The sequence below is a fragment of the Polistes canadensis genome, unplaced genomic scaffold, assembly GCF_001313835.1.
Source record: "Polistes canadensis isolate GaletaPanama2010 unplaced genomic scaffold, ASM131383v1 scaffold_3, whole genome shotgun sequence".
NCBI lineage: Eukaryota > Metazoa > Arthropoda > Insecta > Hymenoptera > Vespidae > Polistes > Polistes canadensis.
Window position 1 is genome coordinate 1,860,418 of NW_014569550.1, and position 25,835 is coordinate 1,886,252.

At 36.1% G+C, this 25,835-nt stretch overlaps 3 protein-coding genes across 12 annotated transcripts in view; 2 read left to right on the forward strand and 1 right to left on the reverse strand.

Moving 5' to 3' along the window:
- Window positions 1-318: 318 nt before the first annotated feature.
- On the forward strand, window positions 319-4,073 carry LOC106786411 (tropomyosin-2-like). The gene is made up of 7 exons (XM_014747782.1): window positions 319-1,808; window positions 2,083-2,379; window positions 2,478-2,611; window positions 2,753-2,941; window positions 3,032-3,107; window positions 3,171-3,303; window positions 3,395-4,073. The coding sequence occupies exons 2-7, from the start codon at window positions 2,140-2,142 to the stop codon at window positions 3,475-3,477; spliced, it is 855 nt and encodes a 284-aa protein (XP_014603268.1). The 5' UTR covers window positions 319-1,808; window positions 2,083-2,139; the 3' UTR covers window positions 3,478-4,073.
- Window positions 4,073-5,694, forward strand: LOC106786417 (tropomyosin-2-like). Its single transcript, XM_014747797.1, has 6 exons — window positions 4,073-4,612; window positions 4,712-4,845; window positions 4,929-5,117; window positions 5,198-5,273; window positions 5,345-5,477; window positions 5,586-5,694. Exons 1-6 carry the CDS (start codon window positions 4,373-4,375, stop codon window positions 5,666-5,668), a joined length of 855 nt encoding a protein of 284 aa, XP_014603283.1. The 5' UTR covers window positions 4,073-4,372; the 3' UTR covers window positions 5,669-5,694.
- A 2,503-nt stretch (window positions 5,695-8,197) lies between these two features.
- Window positions 8,198-25,835, reverse strand: part of LOC106786379 (Down syndrome cell adhesion molecule-like protein Dscam2) — a 74,186-nt gene continuing 56,548 nt past the window's right edge. Inside the window, exons 6-30 of one of the 10 annotated variants that reach the window (XM_014747733.1) lie at window positions 25,354-25,515; window positions 24,902-25,185; window positions 21,156-21,300; window positions 20,314-20,465; window positions 19,968-20,240; window positions 18,012-18,311; window positions 14,926-15,048; window positions 14,638-14,811; window positions 14,408-14,558; window positions 14,114-14,262; window positions 13,906-14,037; window positions 13,544-13,844; window positions 13,218-13,396; window positions 12,964-13,133; window positions 12,707-12,845; window positions 12,524-12,641; window positions 11,993-12,444; window positions 11,737-11,918; window positions 11,268-11,661; window positions 10,987-11,115; window positions 10,755-10,907; window positions 10,195-10,406; window positions 9,964-10,117; window positions 9,785-9,887; window positions 8,198-9,344 (exon numbers count right to left, since the gene is read on the reverse strand). In XM_014747733.1, the coding sequence (XP_014603219.1) occupies window positions 9,095-9,344; window positions 9,785-9,887; window positions 9,964-10,117; window positions 10,195-10,406; window positions 10,755-10,907; window positions 10,987-11,115; window positions 11,268-11,661; window positions 11,737-11,918; window positions 11,993-12,444; window positions 12,524-12,641; window positions 12,707-12,845; window positions 12,964-13,133; window positions 13,218-13,396; window positions 13,544-13,844; window positions 13,906-14,037; window positions 14,114-14,262; window positions 14,408-14,558; window positions 14,638-14,811; window positions 14,926-15,048; window positions 18,012-18,311; window positions 19,968-20,240; window positions 20,314-20,465; window positions 21,156-21,300; window positions 24,902-25,185; window positions 25,354-25,515 (4,981 nt within the window). In that variant the 3' untranslated portion in view covers window positions 8,198-9,094. Of the gene's footprint in view, window positions 9,345-9,784; window positions 9,888-9,963; window positions 10,118-10,194; window positions 10,407-10,716; window positions 10,908-10,986; window positions 11,131-11,267; window positions 11,662-11,736; window positions 11,919-11,992; window positions 12,445-12,523; window positions 12,642-12,706; window positions 12,846-12,963; window positions 13,134-13,217; window positions 13,397-13,543; window positions 13,845-13,905; window positions 14,038-14,113; window positions 14,263-14,407; window positions 14,559-14,637; window positions 14,812-14,925; window positions 15,049-18,003; window positions 18,312-19,386; window positions 19,672-19,967; window positions 20,241-20,313; window positions 20,466-21,155; window positions 21,301-24,901; window positions 25,186-25,353; window positions 25,516-25,835 lie in introns of those variants that run through there. The other 9 variants (XM_014747704.1, XM_014747715.1, XM_014747686.1 and 6 more) reach the window with 9 other exon arrangements.

Here is a 25,835-nt window from a genome sequence, read left to right on the forward strand (position 1 = left end):
ATATATATATATATATATACGTGTATTTAAGAGATATATAAATAATGTATATATATGTATATTTATGTGTGTATGTATAATGATGTTTATGTATGTTCTGGATATTAGACTACCTTTTTATTGAATTTTATTTTTAAATTATTTTTTGTTTCTTTCCTCTTCTTCTTTTATTTATGGNTCAGAGTATATGTATATATATATATATATATATATTATTAGACTTCCGGAAGGAAAAATTTTTAAAGAATTTAATATCTCTTTTTAAGGTTGAAAATTTCTAATGAATTTTATCGTTTAAAAACGTTGTTCTAATCAAATAACGTAACGTATTGTTTAAACGTACTAATGTATTTACAAGTCGCGAAGATTGAATGTTACTTTTTAAGGACAAGTAAATATGCATACATTTTAAGTTTATATTATATTTATAATAATAATAATTAAAATGCCAAACACAAAAATTACATATGAAATATAATATTACGAATAAAATAAGAATTTGAAAGTTTTTGTATATTATTTTATATTTCTACACATTATATATTTCAAAAACATACAGTTTCATAACTATTTTATTCTATTTAAGACTTTGTAAAAATGTATTCTCTTTGCTTGCTATTAGCATTTAAATATGTTTTTTAATTTTTGTTATGAGAAGAACAATTAATGTATCTATGTATGCAAAATTTCAAGAATTTCGAAAATTTGCGATACGCTATCAAAAGTTTGTGTTCTAAAAGGTTTGCTTTTTGTGATATAGTATTAACTAAAAGAAAAAAAATTAAAAAAATGTCTACAGATATACTTGGAACAGTGAGACTGTGCACGATAAGTGCGTGCAGTTTGAAAAATATTTAAGAAATTTAAAACATAAGGAAATAGTTATTTGTAAGTTCTAAAGGGTTTCTAAAAAAAGGTGTAGCGGGAGTATCTGAAATATATACAGTATCTGTACTAGATTTTTTTTTTCTTTTAATTTTAACCGTACTCCTTACATACACATATACACACACATACACAAAATTTATGTTAAATTCTATGTATTGTATTATATAATAACAAAACCTTATGCATAATCTAAGAACGTAAATATATATACGTCTTGTAAAACTTAATTCTTCTCTAAAACTATGTTCTGGATATTAGATCGAGAATAAAATTGATCTGTTATGACACGTATTGTAACTGATATATGTATACATACAGTAGTGAAGTTATTTGCACTTAAAATTCTGCAGTCCATTTTGTTCAACCCAAGCTCGTTCCGTTTAAAATCTTCGTTCCAATTGCCTCCTAATTTTCAAAAGTTTGTCTCTGGCGCGTTTGAGTTAGGTTTAATTTCACGTATGCTTTGCGATTCGATTGGTCGATCGGTAACTGTATGAGCGGGAAAATTCGAATGTTCAATTAGAAGAAAATTGATGAAATTGATGAATTGAAAAATTGAGTACAGTGACGAAGAACAATGCATCGGATATTGCATTCCCAATGTTCGCTGTTTACAATGGCCACTCGGTTACGTGGTCAATCAGAAAACAGGAACGAGATTCTTTTAGAGGCCGAGAATAGCATGGGAAGACGGAGATCGCGTTTCGCGGCTAGTAGTCAGTATAGTGAGGAGGATCGACCAGTTAAGAGCCAGGGTAAAATCGGGACCATAGCCAAAGTTGCCAAGCAATTATAGAATTGGATTCGATCGAAGAGTTCGTGGAGGCCCGTGCCACACCGGTTTCGTTTTATTTTAGCTTAGCTTTCGAAGGCATCCGGTTGTGCATTCTCACATCGTGGATCATCGCTACAATATCACAGTAAGTGATATACTCTTAACTTAATAAAAAATCATTAACTTTTCTTCGGTATTACGACTTATCGTTATTAAATATGATCGTGTTATTCATGAAATTTATTTGTATGTTTTTGTAGAAGATCTTTTTTTCTAACGTACAGTAAATAACTATTACATTACAGAGAAAGAACAAGTGTTAATGGTCATTTCATATTACGTGATCTATGCATGATCTATGCATTCGCGGTATTAAAGTTTTATTTTTATATTTATTATATTTTTCTTGTCTTTATTAGGTTTAGAAAGTTGAGAAAGATCATCGGTAAGAAAGACGCCAAGAGCCGCCCATCATCATGGAGGCGATTAAGAAGAAAATTGCGGCGTTGAAGATGGAGATGGACACCGCGAATGAAAAAGTCGAATTGAATGAAAATAAAGCGAAGCAAGAAAATATGCGAGCTGATAAATTGAATGATGATTTGAGAGATTTGCAGAAACGATTGGACCAACTCGAGAGGGATTACGAATTAACGAAGACTCAGCTTGAACAATCTACCGCCGATTTGGAACAATGCGAAAAATCGTGGTCTAGAGTGCGTAAATATGATTTTTATTTTTTATTCCTCTTTTTATCAATTTTCTCTCGGTTAAAAATGAATGAATGAATGAATTGATTTTGTTATATTAACAGGCTGAACAAGATCGAACGTCGTTGACGAAAAAGGTTCAGGAAATTGAAGCGACTCTTACTAAGAAAGAAGAATTACGTCTTACCGCTCAGACGAAACTTGGTCGTGCGACGGAACTCGCTGATGATGCACAAAGGTTTGCATTTAGTGACCATTAGATTCTGAGCAATAACACGACAAATCTATTATACACACAACACACACACAGTTTAGAGAAGGATGATTGATAATCGTTGAAGAATACCGAAGAATACTTAATTGCAGTTTCTTTCTGCAGAATGTGCAAAGTGTTGGAGGATAGGAGTCGACTCGACGAAGAACGTACGCAAAAGCTGTTGACGGAATTAAAAGATGCGAGGTTGATAGCCGAAGATGCTGATGCGAAATCAGATGAAATTTCAAGGAAATTGCAATTCGTTGAAGAGGAACTCGAAGGCGCGGAAGAAAGAGTTAAGACGAGCGAAGCGTTAGTATACATTATTCGTCGAATGATGTTATGTCGAGTATTCTGAACTATAACAACTTGATCTAAATCGAAATATTTTCGTTTCAACAGTAAGATCATTGAGCGAGAAGACGAATTATTCATCGTGCAGAATATTGTCAAGTCGTTGGAGGTATCCGAGGAAAAGGTAAGTTACGTATCTTTCACAGTTACGTTGATAACAATGATGCGTAACGGCGTTTAATTGTAGGCGAATCAACGAGTGGAGGATTTTAAAGTGCAGTTAAAGTCACTGAAGAAGAAATTAAAGGAAGCCGAGAAACGTGCTATTCTTGCCGAGAGGACAGTCAAGTTATTATTGAAGGAAGTAGATACCAAAGAAGGTATTATCACAATTGTAATTATATCGGTTAAGAATGAGCGAAAGTTAAATTAACTTGGAACATAAATTTGACGTCGCACGTTGATTTACAGACGAGCTCAGAGAGGAGAAGGAGAAATACAAGGCTGTTTGTGACGACATGGATGCCACGTTCGCCGAAATGACGGGTTATTGATATCGTCTAGAAGAATTCGATTTTACATTATTTTATTACATCTTAAGCGCTTTTTCCGCTTATTTGCTACATCTAACATGGACGTCCTTTCATTTTTGTCCGATGTGCTTATATGCTGATTCGTGTCATTATTTTAATCTATTAAGGAATACTTATATGGCTTTAATATAATTTGCTTCGCGATAAGTTAACTGTCGTAGAAGGTATGCACGCTGTTAGTTCTTAATCGTAGCTGCTTTGCTCTATGCATAACACCTTGCCAAGATCTACGGGGTCAGTGAATACTGGCTCACGGTCGCTTGAGAAACTGATACTTTCTTCAGATAGAACTGATACGTCGCCTCTTTTCTTTCAGAAGCATCTACGTGGATAAATTTGGCGAGATCGCGATACGTGACAAAAAAAAAGTACGATACTACTCTTCTTTCCCTTTTTATTGTTGTATTCAGTTCTGTATTTTCAATAAATGCCTATCACGACAAAATTGCTATCTACTACGATTATTCTCGATTATTAGTTATAAATACTAAGACTTAAGCTTTTGTGAGTAGACCTATCATCTATCACGAGAAAACTGTATAACTACTATCGAAGAAATACGCTTGGAAAAGAGCTACTTATTTTTTCGTCTATTTCTTTTTATACGAGTTATCGTCGGTCAGTTGTTGTAAACGGGCGGAATAAATCAGACCAACACGCGAACTAGTCGAAGAATTCGTTTGAGTCTAACTAAAGAACCTGGCGCATTGTTTCTTTTGCATTTCTTCGAGTCTATAAAGCATTGTCTTGATCGGTCATCGAGTGCAGTAACCCGCGAGCTTTGGATTAGAAGGTTCGTTGTTACTTTATTATCGTGATATACACATAGTATATCGATATAGACTTCAATCGAACTATGAACGCGATCAAGAAACGTTTGCAAACGTTGAAGGTCGAAAAAGATTTGGCGATAGATAAAGCTGACGTGTGCGATCGACAGGCAAAGGAAGCTAATCGTAGGGAAGAAAAATTAAAGGATGGTGTACAAGAACTTGCAAAGAAATTCATTCAAATGGAACATGATTTACAAGTGAGCAAAAAACAATTAAAAAAATCGATTAAGAGTCTCGAACTGAAGGAAAGTATTTATATCATGGTCAGTGAACAATTTACAAAATATCCTTCGTTTTCTTTCTTTCTTTCTTTCTTTCTTTTCTTGTTCTTATTTATATTATAATCATTCGAATGTTTTCAGACGCAATCCGAATTGGCGATATTGAATAGAAAGATGCAACAGTGTTCGCAAAATTTAGAAAAATCTGAAGAACGACGATTAGTTGTACAAAATAAGTTAACGGAAGCAGTGGAAACTGCGGAAGATGCAAAACGGTATGTCACGAGATTTCAATTTATTGTGATTTCTAATATTCTTTATATTATTATTTACAATAGAAAAACATTTTTTTACGTAGAATTTGTAAAGTTCTGGAGAATAGAAGCAAATTGGATGAGGAAAGGATGGATCAATTAACAGCACAATTAAAAGAAGCTAGACTTATTGCCGAAGATGCCGATACTAAATCCGACGAGATTTCACGAAAATTGGCTTTTGTGGAGGATGAACTCGAAGCCGCAGAAGACAGAGTTAAATCGAGCGAAGGGTACGTTCTTATATATATAATAATAACGCTATATTATAATAAATGTAACTTTTATTCTATACTTACATTTTTGTCCGTAGCAAAATCGCCGAACGCGAGGACGAATTGTTTATCGTCGGTAATATATTGAAGTCCTTGGAAGTATCAGAAGAAAAGGTAAGACACAATTTACGTAACATCGACAAATACGATCGTAATTCTACGGTATTTTATTTTTATCCTTATAGGCCAATCGAAGAGTGGAGGCATTCAAAGCGCAATTGAAGGAATTGAAAGTTAAATTAAAATCGGCTGAGAAGCGGGCAATAATAGCCGAGCAAGCCGTCAAGGTGCTTGTTAAGGAATTAGATTCGAGAGAAGGTGGGAAAATTAAATTGACTTTCTTTTTCTTCCTTTTTTCTTTCTTTTTATCTTAAAATTTAACTTCGAAGATATTAACGTTTATATATACTCACGTATATGTTTCAGATTATTTGTTTAAAGAAAAGGAGAAGTACAGGTATATGTGCAACGATATGGATTCCACTTTTGCCGAACTTACAGGATTTTAAACGAGTCGATATTTTATTCGATTGGATTATTCAACTTCTCTCGTTATCTTTTTCGTTTAGGATGGTGTTGTTGTATACTTTTGTATATAAAAGAAAATGATATATAACGAAAAAAACGGATTATTTGTTTTACACGATATCAATTTATTTAATCGATTCTACGATCGACGCAGTGCTTCGAAACTTTATACCGTCGACTTTGAATACGGTTAGAGTGGAATAATGCTCCAGTTCATTTATTTATTTACGTCGTTTAATCGCAGTCTCGCAACGGAAGAGAAACTTGGCAGTTAGCGGAGATATCAGTTTATTGACAATTAAAATCACGATGAGCTTTTTCATCTTTCTTTCCTTTTTTTTCTTTCTTTCTTTCTTTCTTTCTTTCTTTCCCTCCATTTTTTTTCTCTTATTTTAGTTCGAGATGATACTTCAAAGGGGGAAAAGAGGGGTCGGGTGACGCTGGGCAGGGAAGGGGAGGGAAATGAGATTCTTAGATCGTTTGCACAAGCATACCACATTCGCGCAAGATACTTTTTACAACGACATTAATAATAGTATAGTAATAATCGTTTGTTTGATTTGCTCTCACATCTCATTTAGTCTTTTTCTTCGTTCTGCGCGAGAAAGTCGACGATCGAAAGAAGACGGTAACTTCGAATCGCGATCGGAAACTGGATCGAACGCCAACGAATAGATTTTAATTTTAACTTTCAAAGATATTATTCGTAAGGAGATCAATAGAATTGATCGACCCAATATGATAAAACATATGTATATAAATACCGTACGCTATACGTACGAGGGTCGTTTATGAAATAATTTAGCGAGATTTAATCGTGTCATTTTTTATTTTATTTCAGTGTATAGAATGATAATGATGTATCGTTGCGAAGCTGAGAAGAAGATTCAAAATGACACAGCTAGAAATATACGACGAACAATTATTTCACATATATATTGCATAATGTCAAAATCTTTTCTTAACCTTTTTTTTTCTTTTTTTTTTTTTTAGAAGAAAAATTCCGTCATTTTTTTCCTCGAAATATCTCGCTAACATATTTAATGAACGGCCATCGTATAATCCCGCATTGTAAATTCGTGGCACTGTAATCTGCCTCACCGAATCGTCAACGTAGAAAAAAAGGATCGACGAAATTCGACCGCAATGAAAAAATGTACAAAAATTCGGCGGACGATCGAGTGCCCGATTTTAAACGCGCCTTTTTTTCTTCGTAAACAATACCCGCTTCCCGGTAAATGATTCTAACGAATTCAAATCGAACTCTACGAGTTTGATTGACGTGCTTCTTTTTTTTTTTTTTCTTTTTTTATTATTTTATATACACCAACGTACGTATCCTCTGTAAATACGTAACGCGCATCTTTGCTTCGAGTTCTTTGAAGAACGACGATAAAATTTTGTTGAAGATATTTTGGAATGGTGGTTTTGTTTGCTTTAGTTTTATATACTATATATGTATGTATCTTGAAATCGTATCGTCAATTTTGAAAAAAAAAAAAAAAAATAGGTTAAGAGACGAAACGTTATCTTCAACAAAATTGAATCGTCCTTGCTCTTTCATACATTCATCATACGCATATACCATTCGGCCTCGTCTTCGCATTGTCGCGCACCATTTTATGTTAGTTTAGGAAAGTAATGACCATAATCGGCCAATGAATATCTTATTAATAATTATTAATCTTGGTATAGTGTTCCCAAGTGTTAGCGCAGTTTTTGTTTCTTACGCCAAAAGCAGTCTTTCGGAAATAATGTGATTGTTACCAAAGACAATGAAGATCAGTCGAGGTTATTATTGGATTGGATTCATTCGATAGTAGTCTGCAGACTGGCAGTGTCGTGAAAGTTTTTTTGGAACTTCGAATTGTTAAAGATTCAACCTTTATTTACTCTATCGACGACTACTTACGGTCACCGATTCGACAAAAATTGAATGATTATTTTTGTTCTTTCTTTCTCTTATTACCGGCCGAACGAAAGTCGAACAAACGCAGGATAGCAACAGCGATGTTTAGTGATATTTTCTTTTCTGTTTTTTCTTTTAATTAGTAATTAGATGAATTTTTTTTTTCTCCTTTTTGTTCTTTTTTTTCTTTTTTACGAGCGTGCGCGACATTCGAAGAGAGATTACACTTTCCTGCGATTCTCCTGTATCGTTTACCTTTTTTCTTTCATTATCTATTTATTTATTTTGCTCTCCACCTTTCTATCTATTTTTCTTTTTTTTTTACCTCTAAATCTCGCTTCGAAGAGTGAACAATAATAATTTGTAGAGTTGGATAAAGTACACTCTATTATTCTTACTAGATTCTTATTTTCGTCGCACGGAAAAACGTCCTATTTAGAAGTTTTTCGTGATCGTAACGGACTTAAAGTAATTAACGATGTGTACTCGTACCTTATAAATTCTTACAATGTAACAGAGTCCAACGATTCATCGAGTCTCGTCCAGAGGACGAAAATCATCTCCATCTTTCTATTCATTCGTTCCACTAATTTTCATTATCTTTTTTTTTTTTTTTCTTTATCTTTATCAATCCCTCGACCTACATGTTATATTCTCTTCTATTTGGCTCTTTGCACTGTCCGTTTAAGTGCTTCGTTGCGATGCTAGGAAGAAATGTGACACCGTACAAAAAGATGTCGCTTATCGGAAACGTGTTGAATAAATTATTCAGAAAATTTGTATTAACTAGAGATAAAAATCAGTCTCGTTAAACGTATCCCAATGATTCCGATACGTTACATTTTGCGTAAAAAGAGTTGAAAATTTTGCCGATATATGGCTATCATCCTTTGATAACCGATCGATATGTGCTTTCGATTATTCTCTCTCGAATAAAGTGATCATAAGAACTATATATATATATAGTATATATTACGAAGGTACGTGAAGGACGAAGAAGACCAATATCTTTTTTCGGTGTCACCTTGCATCCCTTCATCGCATTAGATGATTTTCAAATTATACGAGTATATTATTTCATTTCTTTCCTTACTTTTATATTCTTTGGCACTCACGCGTATATATGATTAGAAATTTCTATAGATCGTGTCAACGCACGCCCATTTTTTTTTAACATGCACATGCTTAATGTATAGCGTTTCTCGTCACCGTGTCATTTAAAGTCTTTTTAAATCGGTCGTCATTACGTTAAGTTTTGCTATATTTTCTTTTTCTTTTTCTTTCTCTTTCTTTTTTTCTCTTTCTTTCTCTCTCTCTCTCTCTCTGTATTTTATTCGATGTTGTTTATTTAAAAAGTATCATAGCTTTTTGACGAGACACGGAAAGAAGATTAAATTGTATTCTTTATTTATTTATAACTTGGACCACGAAAAGGGATGAAAGGGTCTTCTGGAAGAGAATTTGGATTATTCGGTCGATCGTGGTAACGCGCAGAAAGTTAGACGGCGATAGAGTAATCGGAGGAAGGATTATTTTGAGTGCTCGGTCTTGACCAAAGGGAACTCCTCAGGCCTAGTTTGAGCTTTTTTAAAGAATCGATGTCACATTCGGCCTCGCTCAGCTCAGGACGATCACCATTTCCGTGTGGCGGTACGATGTTGCCTTGATTTCCTGCTACAAAAGCAGTCTCCGCAACCGATATTGGAGGAAGCAACGTACGCAGTGAACTCCTGCTGGGAACATGCCATCTAAAAAGATAGCCGTACAAACAAAAATCAAATTTATTCTATGCAAATTAGAAACTATTATAAACAAAAATTTATTAAAAGTATAAGAAATGATAAAGTTATAGAACGAGAATAATGATCAAAATTGATTTAATGTTAAAACATATATCAACGAAATTGAAGAACCATTTAAATTAAATTAAACATTGATAAATGAAAAATATTATTGATTTGCTATTTTATATAATTTGTTTTATCACATACGTATATGTGATGTATAAGTTATAGAATAAATAAATTAGCTTTAAACTATTTTTACGTATATGTGATATTTATAAAGGATACTTTTGTGGCTTATTTAGTATACTTTATACATGCATACGTATAAAACAATAGCAAAGAGTTATGGTTTGTGGTGATAGTTTCTTTTTAAGTAAACAATAACGAGATGTATTAATTACCTAGATCGTCCTCTTCGTGGCAACGACTTCTGTTCCGACATCGGTGAGATGTCCGATGAAGTGCTCGATGTACCGTGATAAATGAAGTCTGAAACGGCTCGAACTGAAGAATGATTTTTTGTTATAATCACAATTCGATAAGATGAATCATAAAAATGATTAAAAATAATCTAACGTACTGTGTTTGAGTTTGCCAGCGTCGAGTTGATTGGAAGACTCTGTGCGAGAACTCGTCAGCTGATCCGGGTCAGACTCGCTCTCGTCGCTCTCGACGTCGCCCGGGGTCTGTTGCTTTCTCTGTTGTCGTCTCCTCGACGAGACACTCTTCATACTCTGCATAATAATTCGATAAATATTATACTATATAATTTTCGTCAAATTGATTAACTTCATAAAATAAGAATGCGTACCGTTGCCGCTGGCGGAGGACTCGCGCAGCCCTCGGTCATAGCGTGCTCGTGATACATGAAACTGTGAAGAAGAGTGTTGTTCGGATGTAGACCTGCCGCTGATGCTTCCGCCGCGCCTCCTAGTCCTCCCAATCCTCCCAGCCCTGCCAGGCTTCCCCCTCCACCCTCCGAAAGCTGGAACGTAGCGTACGGCGAGATGTCCTCCGCTGTCTCTGTAACCCATTAGAGGCATTGCCTACCTTTCAAATCGCGTCTGACCAATAATTCTGGTTATCCATATATCTAGAGTGAGAGAGAGACTTCGACAGAATTAAATGTTGAATGATGATACTCTTTATACCTTGATGTTACGCGTTATACATTCAGCGATCGATTTCCGATAGATATTCGAAGAATGACCGAACCGAAATTGTATTCAGTTAATTCTTTGAATATCGTTCACTTATCGACCTACTGCTGCATCATGAAATTCGCATGATTGGATGAGCGACGCGCATTTTACCTGTACAATAATTATAGTACCAAACCTGGCTGTCGTCCGTATCGTAACAAAGGTTCACCTGGAATCTTGTCGGGACCTGCACCCGTACTCGCTGCCTGTTGCAGGGCGACCTTGTGAATAGTAGCGTAATAACGTTCTCGTTGTGTTTCAGCGTTTTGTTGATTTTCTTGAGATTCCTTCATCGGTCTTTGAACTCGGTCTCCCAAATATCCTAAAATATGATCTCAATTGTATTTGAGTTCTTTTTAGTATTATAGTTTCAATCGTTATTTCTCATTAAGAAAACTTACTGTTTCGCCAACGGAATGCGACTATTACGGCCGCCGTGACTAGAGCAATTGTAGCGAATATCAGAGGCAATATAACTTTCACATCCGCGTAGAATGGAATAACAGATGATATTCCACGTTTCGATAATTCTGGAGGTGGTGGTTCTGCAATGTTACAGGAACACAGTGCTTTTTGGATATAATTCTTTCAATTTAATTATTTCACCAATTTTGATTAATGAGCGGAATGATGACATTTTCAAGCAATTCAAGTGATAATTATTAATGTCATTCGAGCTTACCACCTTCCTTTGTCAAAGTCACGAAACTGAATTCCGCCTGATTGCTTCCAGCAACGTTGTGAGCTTCGACCTTCAATTGATATACCGTACTTGGTGTTAGATTTGTCACGGTGAACCTTCGTTGCATTTTAACGCTGTTAGAGACTAAAGTCCAATGAAATTCGGTCGCAGGTCTATATTGAATAACGAAGTAAAGAATAGGACACCCATTGTCAGGCCAAACATGTAATCTTAGAACCAACGTTGTCGAGTTAGGACTAAGAAAAGCTGCGGATGGTGGTATTCCTGGTGCTTGTCCTTGAGTTCGTACGGAAAGTACCGGTGACGAAGGACTGCTACCAATTTTATTATGCGATGTTAGATACAATTGATAAGTATTCCCACATAGAAGGCCCTGTTAAATTTTAGAATTAGCAAATATTACTTTTTGAATTTCAACGTATTCAAAACACTTATTTTGAAAGCGTACCTTTAGTTCGTGATTAGTAGCATGTTTAGAGAGATGCAACTCATCTAAATTGCCATGAGTTGTACGATAATGTAACGTGTAACCGGTTAAAGGAGCCCCTCCGTAATAACCAGATTTCCAATGTAGTAGTATACTACTTGACGTTGAACTTGTTACGTACAATACAGGTGCACTAGGTGGAACTAGGAAAAGTATAAATACAAAGAGATACAATTTTAAGTATGCAGATATTGTATTATATAGAAAGATATGTTACCTTGTACGGTGAGAGTGTAATGTAATTTATCGCTTCCTTCAGTGTTTTTTACTTGGCAGGTATAATTTCCAGAATCTTGTGATTGTAAATTTGACAGGACGAGTTCGCCGGTTGGTAAAATTTGTGCATTTCTAGCAGTATCAATTCTAACTTGTTCGAGGGGTCCTTTGAACCATTCTCTAGTAGGATTACCAACCGCATTGCAAGATAAGGTAGCTGAGCCTCTCCATGGTTTTACGACGTGACCACCAAAGGACGTGATCCTTGCTGGTACTCTATTAGTTGGTACTTGAGCAGCTACTTTCGAACTTTGGCCTTCGCCAACTCGAGTAATACCTGTTACCCAAAATTGATATTCTACGTGTTGTTGCAAACCTGTAGCTTCGAAATGAGTATTCGTAGCTGGTAAGTTTCTCTTGCCGTGATTTAATTCACCCTGACCGTCGACAACTCTATGGTATAATTAATATCATTATAATTAAGATAAAATTAAAACATGATTTTTATAAATTAAATTCAATTATAATATACCTAGTATAGAGATTGTATTTCGTGATAATTCCATTGGGCTCCAATGGTGGTAACCAGGAAATAAAGAGAGCCTGGGGCGAACTCACGACCACTTTAATATCCGCTGGACTTCCAGGTACTGTAATAACGTTAAATTAGACTCAGGACAATAAGGATAAAGCAGAATAGCTGTAATAATGATACCATCTTCTTCGGTTTGACAGTAAGTAACAGTTGTAGGAATTCCATCCCCTACTCTCGTATAGGCCAGTACTTGTATCGTGTAATTCGTGTATTTTCTAAGATCTGTTAGAACTATCGTTAAAGCGCTAGTTTTACGTACCTAACAAAAATATACACACATGTATATATATACATATATATATATACATAAATTAATTTAAGATAACATATTATTTTTATATTTTTAATTAGATTTTTTTTCAGGAGGTAATACTTACTTCCATCTCGTTAACGCCACGCCACGTGTCTGATAAAATCGGCTCGTAATTTAATTTATAACCTTGAATAATGCCGTTACTATGTGTATTAGAGGGTGGCTGCCAAGATACTTGCAGAGATTGCGAAGTAAGCGCTGCACATCTTACATCTTCCGGTGGTTTACTGGGAACTGAAAGGGAGCAAGTTCTGAAGCTTTGTAGCAATCAACGTTAGCGTCATATCGATCTCGCCGGAAGGTAATTTCGAGTCTCACCATCCTCTAATGTCTGCGTTAGTAATGGCTCGGATAAAGGTCCAGATCCGACTTGATTGTATGCCTGAACGACCAAGGAATATCTCGTGTAAGGTCGAAGACCCGTCAAACGAAGTTCACCACCCCCTTCTTCGCCATCTCCGGATACAGAAGTGAAGTTGTACGATGGATTTCCTGAGCTAGAAAGATCGTTTAAGACTTTTATTTTCTTGAGAATTTGTCTTTAATCGTTTTATAATGAATTCTTCCTTATTTTACTTTCAATAGAATAGAAAGAGAATTCAATGAAGTTCGGAACGGGTTAATGAAGGAAGAAATTTCATTACCTAGTCTCTCTATAGCCGACGTTAAAGCCTTGTATGTCTCCGTGACGAAGTTCGGGCAACGGTGGTGACCAAGTAATCAAAATTTCCGATGAAGAAAGTGCTCTTGCAGCAAGATTAACAGGGGGTCCTGCTGGTCTTTGAGGTTCGGTTCTTACCAAGAGTTCTGCTGAAGGAGCCGAACGACCTGCTGGTCCTTCAGCGATTACTCGTATCGTATATCTTGTAGCAGGTTTAAGATCATCGATTAACGCGGCATAGGGTAAAGGCGGTCCGACAAATTCTTGTTGTTGCCACATACCACCTGTACCAACGAATTTACGTTTAATTTAATTACTATTATATTGCACAAGTGATTTTATTACCTTCGCCTTCCTTATACTGAAGTATATATTTGGTAACTTCGCTGGTATCTTGAGATTTGTGTTGCCATTTTACGTTAATACTTCGACTAGCGATCATAGCTGTTTCTAAAGTGTTCGGTGGCTGTGGCGGTTCTATACGCGAGGAAGATCAAAATTAATATTTTTTTTAACCCACGATTTCATTTATCTTAACTTAAATTATTTTTACCTTGTACGAGGAGTTGTACGAGTTGTTGATCGCGGCCATAAAGATTGCTAGCTTGACAGAAATATGCTCCACTGTCGGATGCTTCCGCCGAGGAAATTTGCATTTGGGCGATAACACCGTCGGGCGTTGCTTCCTGATTTACGGTGACCCTTTTCATGGAAAATTATCAATTTTATCCAAGGTTTTATTTTAACAAAAGTTCACTCTTTTATTCTATAATCTAATATAATTTAACTCTTTTTATTATATCAAAAATACAAGAAAGTATTGAATAAATAAATTAATCAATATTACCGATAATTCGTCGAAGGATTCAATTCACTTTTTCCACCTTTTAACCATTTTACGGTTACTGGCTTGTCACCGTGTACCTCGCAATGTAACGTAGCAGTGTCTCCTTTCTTAATCGTGACCAATCGCGAAGGTGCAGCGAAATATGGCGATGCTATGTTGTAAATTACAATAACAAATAATTCAATATTAAACGTCAAATATTTAATATGAACAATTTATTAAATACTTACAATTAACTTTTAATTGTACCACTTTGCCTATGCCAGATCCTATACCATTACTCGCTTGACAAAGATAAAACCCTTCCCTGTCCTCTTTCACGTGTTGTAAGAGGAGGGTTCCGTTGCTTAGAATTTTAGTGTACGCTCGTTCTCGAAACTCCTCGTATTCACCAGATTTGCTTCCTACGATTAACAACGCCTTAAGCTTTAAGTTTCGTTTCCAAGAGTAACGTTTACTATTTTCTGCTTATGTTTCTTTTCTTTCTTTTTTATTTTTCTTTCGTATCGAATACTTACCTGTAGCTTTTTTCCAAACGATAACAGGAGTCGGTACACCTTGTGCTTGACAATGCAAAGCAACGTGCTTGTTCCTTTCGACACTTATACTGTCTGTTGGTTCAACGATCCATCGTGGAGGAACTGGAAAATTAGAACGTACATCTTTAGATAATTCTATCGCGGTTTTTAAATTTATTTTTTTTTTTTTTTNTTTTTTTTTTTTTTTCTTTTTTTTTTTCTTTTTTACTGGTCGTTAGCGATTTAAAGACAGGTACGTCGTTAGAAGAATAAAAAAAAAATATATAAAAAAATACAAGAATATACAAAGATACACTGAAAAAGAACGAGCTCGTAGACGAAGCTTTACCTAATTATCGATCAATCTTCTATGTGTACATATTTCATATGGAAAATAAAGTGAAATTTGAAATTGATTGTTTCGTCGACGAATAAGCAACGTTCCCTTTCTTAAAATTTTTCTTTTTTCTTTTTTTTTTCACTTTATATATTATAGAGTTCAATCGATAATCTATTCTTGATGATGCAAAAATTGAGTTAGCTTGATTATTATATTTTTCTTTCGTTTTATGGAAAATGGAGATTAATTTTATGAGATAGAGATAGAGATAGAGATAGAGATAGATAGAAAGAGAGAGAGAGAGATAGAGAGAGAGAGAGAGAGAAAAAGAGAGAAAGAGAGAAAGAGAGAGAGAAAGAGAGAGAGAGAGAGAGAGAAATAGTGATAAAGATATATTATACAATAGAGTGAATGAAGGTTAGTGGATGAGATAGAGGAGAGTTTGGTTTAATAACTTGTGTCGATGCCAGACGTTACAATTAATAATACAATATTGTACGCGATGACCATAAATCAATAAGATATTTCAGTCATCGCGTGGCATTTTGTCAATTAAGCGTTAGGATTAATTTAGATGATTATATTCTCCTTGTATATCTGTATCTATTGCCCGCCGCGCATCGATACGTACAATAAATTTTGGGTAATCAATTGGATAGCTCTGTTTAGCGGGTTCTACTCTTACAGTGGTGAAAAACGCTGCACAAGCGAGATACTGTGAGTGGGAATTTCAACGTTTTACAGAACGGCAAAAATATCGGCCACGCACCGACGCGTGCGACAATATAATAATATGTAATGTATATACGTAATGATGTAAGTATAATATAATACTCGTTTAAAAACGTGGCGTGATAAAGAAGTAGAACTCTCGTAAGAAAAGGCGCAGGTGGGCAGGATACAAGTGAGAGTGGGTGAGCATTTATCGGCAGAGAGCACCGGTATTAATATGTATAGTGGAAAGGCGTATAATATATATACATATATATATATGTAGATATATGTATATATATGTAGATATAGATAATATATAAGTACCCGCTTCTAACGACTAGTTTAATAAATACAAATTTAATATAATAATATACGTACTACTGATCTACATTACCGATCCACAACGAGGCACGAATATTTCGACTATCGAATTTCATACTCGAATTAAAATCGAAATTTGATATCAAATTAAGCATCTATTTATATTTGTCTCTACAATTTTTTTTAACATAATTAATCTTTTTTCTTTTCGTTTCTCTTTCGTAACATTCGAGCTTTGAAAATCTAAATCGGTAACTTTCTCGCCCCATTGTGAAAAAGGAAAGATAAGAAAGGAGTGAGACAGACAGACAGACAGAGAAAGAGAAATAGAAAGATGGTGATAAAGCATGCAAAAGAGAATAAAAAAGACTGCCTTCCAATGAGCCCAAAGGAGAACCAGCGCAAAGTTGGTGGAAGTTTCTGCTCGTGAGCGTAGTGGCGTGCTCGCAATTTAGGTATACGAAACATTGAATTACGTAATCAAGAGAATAATATGTATATTACGTAGGTATATAATTATGTATGAAAAATATATATAGATATATATATATATAAAGAGAGAGAGAGAGAGAAAGAAAGTGTGAGTGTGTGTGTGAGGAAAAGAAAGAGAGAGATAGATAGAGAGAGAGAGAGTGAGAGAGATATAGAATGTATATTTATATATGTATATATGCAAACAGAGATCTAAGTTGTATAATATAAAAAAGAACATGCAATAAGAGATATGTAATGCTCACATACACGAACGCACGCAGGCCAGAAGATAATCGAGAGATCGTTTAATTGATATATTTTTTTTTTCACTTTCTTTTTTCGATTCCTCGTTTAAAACGATTAAAATAAGGAAAGGTGCAAACTGTTACCTTTATGATTCGGTCAAGTCAAGCAAACCTCGGGGGTCCACGAGATACCGATGCATTCCCAGAGAGCCAAAGCAACGTAAATGTAATACACACTGTGTGTCTTTTGGAAAGGTAGGACGAAGGCTCCGGCATGGATTTATATTAAGGAAAATAAGGATGTGCGATTAGTCTCAGGATACGTGAGCTATACGATCGTGATCTCGTTGGTTTAGCATTGTAACATTTAGTTCGAAAATCATAAATAATAATTACAATAATTGTCTCTTTTTATCTTGTGATTATGTTTTCTCTTTATCTGTTTGAGTTAAGGTCCCAACGAGAACACGTTGATGATAGAAAATGGTGACGCAGGGCCCGAGCCGTAAGCGTAATGACGTATTAATGACAATGGATGGTGATGGAAATCAATTCGTGAGGTGTGATTACTGGTTATTGATTAACGATACGTGAGATGGATTTGTCAGGATATATATCTTTCAACCCCGACGACATGCGTTATCTTTCATTTGAATCAAATATTTGTTTTCATATAATTTGTTAATTATTTGTTTCAAGTATTTATAATAATCAATAAAACATAATATCTTTAAAAATGAAGAAAAATCGAAGAAAATATAAATACAGGTAAAAGAGATTTATTTTCATTGATCTTATGATTGAAAGAATTATTATGTCGCTTTTCGTCGAGCACAACAACAATTAAAAGAAAATTTTGTACGAACAAACTCGTCGTCAGGGGTGAAGATTTGTGTATAAGGTTGGAGGTTTATGGATATTCGAGAATCGAGGTTTATTGGATATAATCAGGAAAAATCGTGATGGATAAGGGTCGCCGATCATCTAGTTACCTTTTACCTGTAGCTTGGCCGTGTACCTGACCTCGGCGGCGGGGTTCGCGGCGACGCAGGTATAGTCGCCGGAGTGCTCGGCCGCGAGGTTCGTTATACTGAGTAGGCTAGAGTAGGAATCCAGTTGGGAGATGTTTGCAACGGAGGCCAGATTCGGCAGCAAGGAAAAAGGACTTTGGCCGTCTTTCAGCCAGGATATGGTTAGGGGTGGATCMCCCGCCGCGACCCCGCACACCGTCCGCGTCCGCATCCCCTCGGAAAGGCCCTCTTGGAACGTAAATGGCTCAATAATAGGGGGTACTGGAAAAGGTCAAGAGAGAAGAGAGAACCATACGTGAGAGCGAGAAAAAGATGGCACCAAAAAAACGCAAGAACCTGGTACCAGGTAATATGTGTCATAATATATATATGTATGTATAAGTATATATATATATAGCATCATAGTTGATAGTATAAGTATGTATATATATATTATAGACAGTAGTACGTCCATGTATATATGGAATATAATATGTATATATATAGAATATATGTACAATAGAGGCAGTATAGTAACGTAGCAATGTAGAGGAGAGAGAGGGTGGCCCCGCCGCGGACCAGAACCTGCCGCCCTCACTTTTACACATAATCATTAGCATCGCACCACTCACACAAACGTACGTTCGTTTTAACGCAAAAAAAGAGCGAGCATTCGACGTCCTTTCGATATTCTCACGTCTTTCTTCTATGAGTAATAAATAGGAGTATTCGTGTTTTCGATCGAGGTATATACATGCTGTTTTCTTCGACCGAGCATCACTCCAGGTGAATAACTTTCCTGAAATGGTTATTCTTTTTCAACGAAATTAATAAAACATATTTGAGAAAGATGTATTTTAAGAATGTACTCATGGAGAAAATCCGTGGATTGTCGATAGGTCGGGAAGGAGAAAAATCGTCGAAATAGGAAACAGAATAAAATTGAAAAGGGTTAGGTTTCGTGCACGAGGAATAGCTCTCACGCTAAGCGTGAGTTGTCATTGGATTAACCAGGTCTCTACGTTCCTAGTGACGTTAGGAGAGGCATCGAAAGAGTATGTCTTCTCGAAGCAGCGCGCAGGAATCGAGCGTTCGCGATAGTTTGGCTTAAGCGCATTTACAATTAAAAAACAACAATTGAAATATAGTTCAATAGAATAATGCGCGTTAAGAGTAAAATATATTATCAATGAAAGTATTAAAAGTGAGAGATAGATGTGAAAACGCTTACGAGTTCCTGAAATCGCTCACGATCTTCGAGCAGATCTCTCACACTCAAACAACATCCACGCACGCATAAATTCGGGCGGCCAGGCGGTCGTCGGGCAAAATTGAAGGGGGCCTAGAGGAGGATTACCATGAACCATTAGCTGCTGCGTGTGCGATACCTCTGCGGCCAAATTACGGGCCACGCACGAGTAGTTGCCGTTGTGATCTGGAGACAAACTTTCAATCATCAGTATGCTATTGTACTGGTCCACATTGGTAACAGTGACACGTTCCGATGGTCCCAACGACCTTCCGTCCTTGAGCCACGAAATGGATAATGGCTGATCGCCCTTCGTCACCGAACAAGTTAGGGTCGTTCGTTCGCCGAGATGAAAATCGAGATCTGTCCTGAACGGGCTAATTTTTGGGGGAACTGAAATAACAATAACGATTGTTCGTGAGCGTTGAGAAAGGCATAGGGCGAGCTCTAATCTGTTGTCCTTGATCTCTCCATCTCAACAGGACTGCATTTTTCTCTGCAATTGATTATTTATCTTCTTCCTTGTTTGTTGGATAATTTCTTCTTTGCTCATTCGAAAATATAAGTTTTTGGATTTTTTCCTCAATCGAGTTCTCTCGTTAGATCTTGTCCTCTTGTTCTTCGAGTAGCTAGTTTCGTTAGACCTACGACATTTCTGTAAATTTGGAATTTCGAAATGAAAGCCTTACCGATTACTGCGACGTCTCCGGATCTTCTCGCGCTGTGTCCTTGCTTGTTACGTGCCCAGCAGGTGTATACTCCAGCGTCGGTCTTCTTTTGTACGTTGGTTATCACCAAGGTACCGTCTGAATGTACCTTCTGTCGAAGATGATCTGGTAATTCGCGATTTGCTCGTTCCCATTTGATTTCTTCTATCGGATACCCTGCTACTGGACACTTCAAACGAAGCTGCTCACCATCAACTGCGGTTACTTTTGGAATTAGTCGAATGTAAGGTAAACCTGAGAAAAATAATATAGTTTTTACAATTGTATGAACAAGGAAAGGACTACTTCTATCGTAGCCGTTAATTACCGTAAACGTTAAGACGTGCAGCATGCGTAACTTTTCCGGCACGATTTTCGGCTGTACAGGAATATTCTCCACCGTCTTCGACCATTACGTGACTAACATTAACGTGCGATATTACATCACCGTGTACCGTCACATATTGTCCAATGACGAACCTTAAAAACAGTATTCGAGGATCGCTCAAATTAGAGGAATTTACACGAATATTTTTATTACAACGAATAATATCGTCAAATTTTATATTACGTTTTAACCATATTGAGAAAACAGGGAATATGTTTATTATCCATAACGAGTTGATGTTGATCGAATAAATACGTTTTTTTTTCATGATGGAAGGAAAAATGTGAGAATAAGAAGAAGCCATAACAATATGACGAGATCGGAAAGGAAAAATAGAGAAAGAGAAGCATATCTTATGTCGATCAGTCGTTAAAATATACGATAGATGATAGAAAGGAAGAATAGCTCGCGGCATATCAAAGTGTATTTTTATCTTGCAGTCTACCTTTGTTGATATTTGCCATCTTTGATCAACGCAATAAATATTCTCGTTTCTAGATAGATAATCATGAAATTGAAGTAGTTATAGTGAGAAAAACATTTTACGCATATACGAATATAAATGTTTCTGCATATTACGATATGCTGAATATACGGAAAAAGTAAAAAGAAATATTTATTTGTTACTCGGTATGTGTGTGTGTGTGTGATCTATTCAATTTAGCGTTCAAATATTTGTTTGTTTGCTTTTTTTCCAATATTCATGCCAATAATATCGATACAACGAATTTCAAAGGTATTTCCTTTTAACAAAAAAATTCTGCACGATTCGGATGGATTACCTTCCATTAGTCGGTAAGGGGAAACCATCTAAAGCCCACGTGACCTGCGGCGTTGGATTTCCAGCAGCGGAACATTTTAATGACACGGCTGGCCCTGGTTGAAGAGTCTGCTCGATGAACGAATAGAGAAGGACCGGTGGTGCGTCTAAAACACAAAGTCCAAAATTATTCAAAAAATGTCCACTTTTATCCTCATCGCCTATTCAAGTTCTCAACTTATGTTTTGTCGAGCTTATATGTGACGATTGTTCGAAATATTTCAAAAGCTTCGTATTATTGTTCAACTAAAGGGATATATTTATTTATTTCTATATATACTTTGACACATCAACGTTAACAGAGAGAGTTGTCAATTACCATACACCCTTTAGTCTTTAAAAGAAATAATAATAATCCATTATTTAAACGGAGATAAGCATGAAATATTAATGTTACTAAGTTCCGTGCTTACGTTCTATGTTTATAATGATGATGCTTCATAAACAATATGAGAACGAGTCTTCGTAAAAGAAGGATGAGAGAGAAGGGTGAGGAAGAAAAAGAGAGAATAGATTTTTTGAAAGGCGATACGCTTGGCGCGCGCATCACGTTCGAACTGTTGGAAGTGGAGGGACAATGAGCTCGCTGCTATGGAAGCTCCATGAATTTTTTTTCGATGTTCCTACATCGTTGACAAGCATAGACGAGAGAAGGAGGAAGTGAAGGAAGGAAGGAAGGAAGGAGACAGAATGAAAGAGAAAAAGAATTGGAGTGCACTATCTATTGCGCTCACAATCAGATTCGAGATCGAACGATGTTGCTGTCGAGGACGAATTCTCGTTGGTCGTTCTGAAAGAGATAGAAGAAAAAAAGAAAGAAAGAAAGAGAGAAAGAGAGAACGAGAGAGGAAGTTTCAGGTTGTAATTAAAAGTGTCGATTTCATCGCCATTAAAAGAGTTTTGTATGAACGTCGTTTTTATAAAGAACGAACGGGTTGTTTAATGGGTAGTACGTACGAAGACAAATAAAAGAAGGTGAAGTCAGAAAGAAAAAGAAGAAGAAAAAGTAGTAAAAGAAGAAGAAGATAAAGAAGAAGAAGAAGAAGAAGACAGATAGATAGATAGATATGTATACGCAAAACAAATATGTTTATATATGTATATGTAAAGAATGGAAGAAAGAAAGCTTTCGTCTGCAGGTGAATAAACTGGTTTTGCGGACCGAGTTCGCGGATCCATGTTAAAATTGATGAACCTCGTCTCAATGCCTCCGAGCGATCATCAATGCTCCTTTAATGTGCGGGAGAACTCGAGAAGCGTGCACGAGGTGCGTAAGCCAGGACAAAATGGGGCCTCCTACGGCCGGATAATGCTTTTCCTATCTATATCTACCAGCAAGATGGTATCGGCAAATATAATCTTTCTTTTTTTTTTTTTTCTCTCGTCGTGGAAAAATATGCGATGTCGTGATTACGAGAGATAACGATGCCGTGTCGCCTGGGATGAATTGTTCTAGTTTTATATCTTGTCGACGTTATGACGAGCATGCAGATCGAATTCAACTTGAGAAACCCTACGTCTCTTGTCGACAAATACAACTTATTTTTTTTTTCTTCCTTTTTATGTGTATTTTCATTGGGTTTTTTTCTTTCTTTTTTTTTTTTTATTTTCTTTTTTAAATATTGACTTTCGAATCGAATGAAAAGAAGATGATGTTTTACATTCAACATAACGCGTTCGGATATTCATCTACATATAGTAGGATTTGGTATGTGTTATTCGACAGTTGCGCGTCAGAACACCGATAAAATTCCCTACATAAATTTGTTTTAGAAAGTGGAACATCGACGAACACGAATTTGCAAGTCGATCTGATGTTTTTTATGCTTATTTTTATTTTTTTTTTCTCTGCTACCCAACAGGAAAGATCTAGGTAGATTCTAAAATTTAGAGACAATCTATTTCATTTCGCATAAATTTTTCATTTTTTTCCAACGATATTGAGAAACGTCAAAAATATATTACTTTTTTAACGAAGACGATCATGCTGTCATCGAAAAATTGTCTTGCATATTTCTTTCAATGTTGAATCGAAATGGAGAAAATACTCTTTTAAATCCAAAGATATTATTTTAACAAGATTTTTGAATTATCGGAGTTTAAAGATTAAGATTATTGTCTTCTAAAAGAAATTGTGTGTTTGAAAAAGCATTAACTCAAATATCATAACATCGAAATAGTGTCTTTCCGTTCTTCTTATATTCTTTTAAATTCGAAATACGTTCGATCGAGATACACTTCAAAGACCACGCCCGAAAGGTTTTCAGTATTTTTCGAAGATCGAAGAATCTTCTTCGAACTTACACTTAAGCGTCCGTTGCAGAAAAAGATCGTTACCTTTCCGTCCATACCCCTTCATCTTTTTCTTGTTAGGTATTCTCGGATGAAATTGCAGAAAAGCGATCATCAAATTTCTCTCTCTTTCTCTCTTTCTCTTTCTCGTTCTCTAGCAATAGTGTCCTTCCTATAGCGTCGCTTGCACGAATTCCCTTTGACGTAAATTCCGTGCATTACTAACGCTGACGAGCGAGAGACGCTAACTTCATTGTTGTTTCAAAGGCCCTCCTATCGTCTCTTTCCACTCCTGCTTACGGTATGCTCTCCTCTTTCATGAAATACCCCGCACCCATAGATAGGTGGTCCAGATATAGGGCAAACAGGGGTGGAGGTGCTTCGTTCTGGGGTACCTGCCTCGGTAGACCGTGAGCGAGAGAAATAGAGGAATAGAGATAGAGGGAGACAGAAAATGAGATCGAGAAAGGCAAAGAGGATGATAGAAGAGAACAAGAGTTAGAGTTAGAGAGAGAGAGAGAGAGAGAGAGAGAGAGAGAGAGAGAGAAGGAGAAAGAGAAACGAAGCACATTGCAAAGCGCCGTAAAAGAAGCCTTCTCCACTTCAAAGTACACCGTTACTCTCCCAACAACGTGGCACGCGGTTACCTTGCTCTTTGCCAAGTAATCGAGTCCTCTGTAACTCAATCGGTAACGCAACCAGACCGATCTCGAGGCTGAATCCTTCGTTCAACATTTCTCGGTACCTGGCACCTTTGACCGTGAAAGTAAAAGAGAAACGTTTATCGAGTTTGTCCCTTTCCTTTTTCGGATATTGCACGTATATTATGTGTTAAATCCAAACGTATGTATTTGAAATACAAGGAAGAAGAAGATTAAATGGAAAAGTATTTATCATTATTAAATTCGTTTACATTAACTTCCGAAAATTTCGATCACACAACTTTGTAGGATGTAATAAAAAATACATCAGATAGAAGCGTTTAATTTCGTTTTCCTGGCTAATATGTATTTGCTTTTCCTACCGATAAAGTACACACCGACTAATGGGCTGTTAAATGATTTCTATTAATAATTCAGCTGATGGACGGCACAAAGTGCAAGCGATCATAAAATGCAGTAACGCAATAATTGCCATTGGAGGAAAGCTTCATAGCTGTAATATGATAGGGTCGGTATTTTGCGCTTGCTTTACGTTCATTTACTCTAAATTTTCGTACCTTTTTTTTTTTTTTTGCAGAAAGGAACCTATTACATATGTATCAACATGACATAACGATTGATTTCGATAGCTCGAAATTTGTGCAAATACTAAATACGTTCGCTTTGTAATCACGTTCCAATGGAAGATGAGAAGACACGAGGATAGGAACGAAAGATCGATTTAGACGATAACAGAAGAGAGGATCATACGTACCTCCCAATTGCAATTCCGCGGAGGCCTGGGCTGTATCACCCTCTGACCTTCTGACGATGCACTGATACATTCCCCTGTCATCTCTACCTATACCATTTAGCCTCAATAATTCTGATTGTCTTCCAGTGCCCGGAAGCTGCCTACCGTCCTTGTACCAGGTGATAAAGTGTGGTCCAGCTTGAGGATGTATACCAACCTCACACTTGAATTCGGCGTTACCACCCAAATGAACGCTCAGTAAGGGTGGCGTTACTTCAACGTGAAGTGGTGCCGTCACTATGAGTCTGAAAAATGAGCAATTCCTATTTCTGATCTTTTTCGAAATTTGCAATTCAAATTTCTGGATTATTAATGAGAATGCAATTTCGTATATGCTTTATTAATTTTGTCTTTGAGTTGTATCTTATAAATATCTATTGTTATAATTTCTACCCATTGAAATCTCCAATTACCTGATTTCGGCGCTAGCTTCACCGCCGGGATTTGATGCAGAGCACCTATAAATACCACTATCTTCCAGCGTTACGGCTTCTATGGCCAGCATAGAACCGAGTAAACGAGTTCTCGGTCCAGACAAGACTAACATTGGTTCCGCACCTGTCTGTGCGTACCACCTTTAAGGGAATATAGAAAAATAAAGACTTTAATTGTATTATCGATAGTTGAAACATTTATATTAATATATCATTAGTAGAGTAATTTGTATTCGTTTACCGATGGTAATGAGAATACAATCAATAAAACGATGATACGATTAGTTATATAATTTAAACGTTATATTGAGATTTACATTGTTAATAAAAATTGTCATTTGCAATGCAAATTATTAAATTACAAATCTAAAGATAAGTAGTCATATTGAATAACAATATCTTGTTTTTCATATATTAAGATATGAATCTCTAGTTAAAGTGTTGTTCAAATAGTAAATATC

Coding starts and splice junctions, on each gene's coding strand:
- LOC106786417 (XM_014747797.1), top strand. CDS start 4,373: ATGAACGCGATCAAGAAACGTTTGCAAACGTTGAAGGTCGAAAAAGAT. Junction 5,118..5,197: donor AGAGTTAAATCGAGCGAAGG/GTACGTTCTTAT, acceptor TTTTGTCCGTAG/CAAAATCGCCGAACGCGAGG. Junction 5,478..5,585: donor GGAATTAGATTCGAGAGAAG/GTGGGAAAATTA, acceptor TATATGTTTCAG/ATTATTTGTTTAAAGAAAAG.
- LOC106786411 (XM_014747782.1), top strand. CDS start 2,140: ATGGAGGCGATTAAGAAGAAAATTGCGGCGTTGAAGATGGAGATGGAC. Junction 2,612..2,752: donor CTCGCTGATGATGCACAAAG/GTTTGCATTTAG, acceptor TTCTTTCTGCAG/AATGTGCAAAGTGTTGGAGG. Junction 2,942..3,031: donor AGAGTTAAGACGAGCGAAGC/GTTAGTATACAT, acceptor TCGTTTCAACAG/TAAGATCATTGAGCGAGAAG.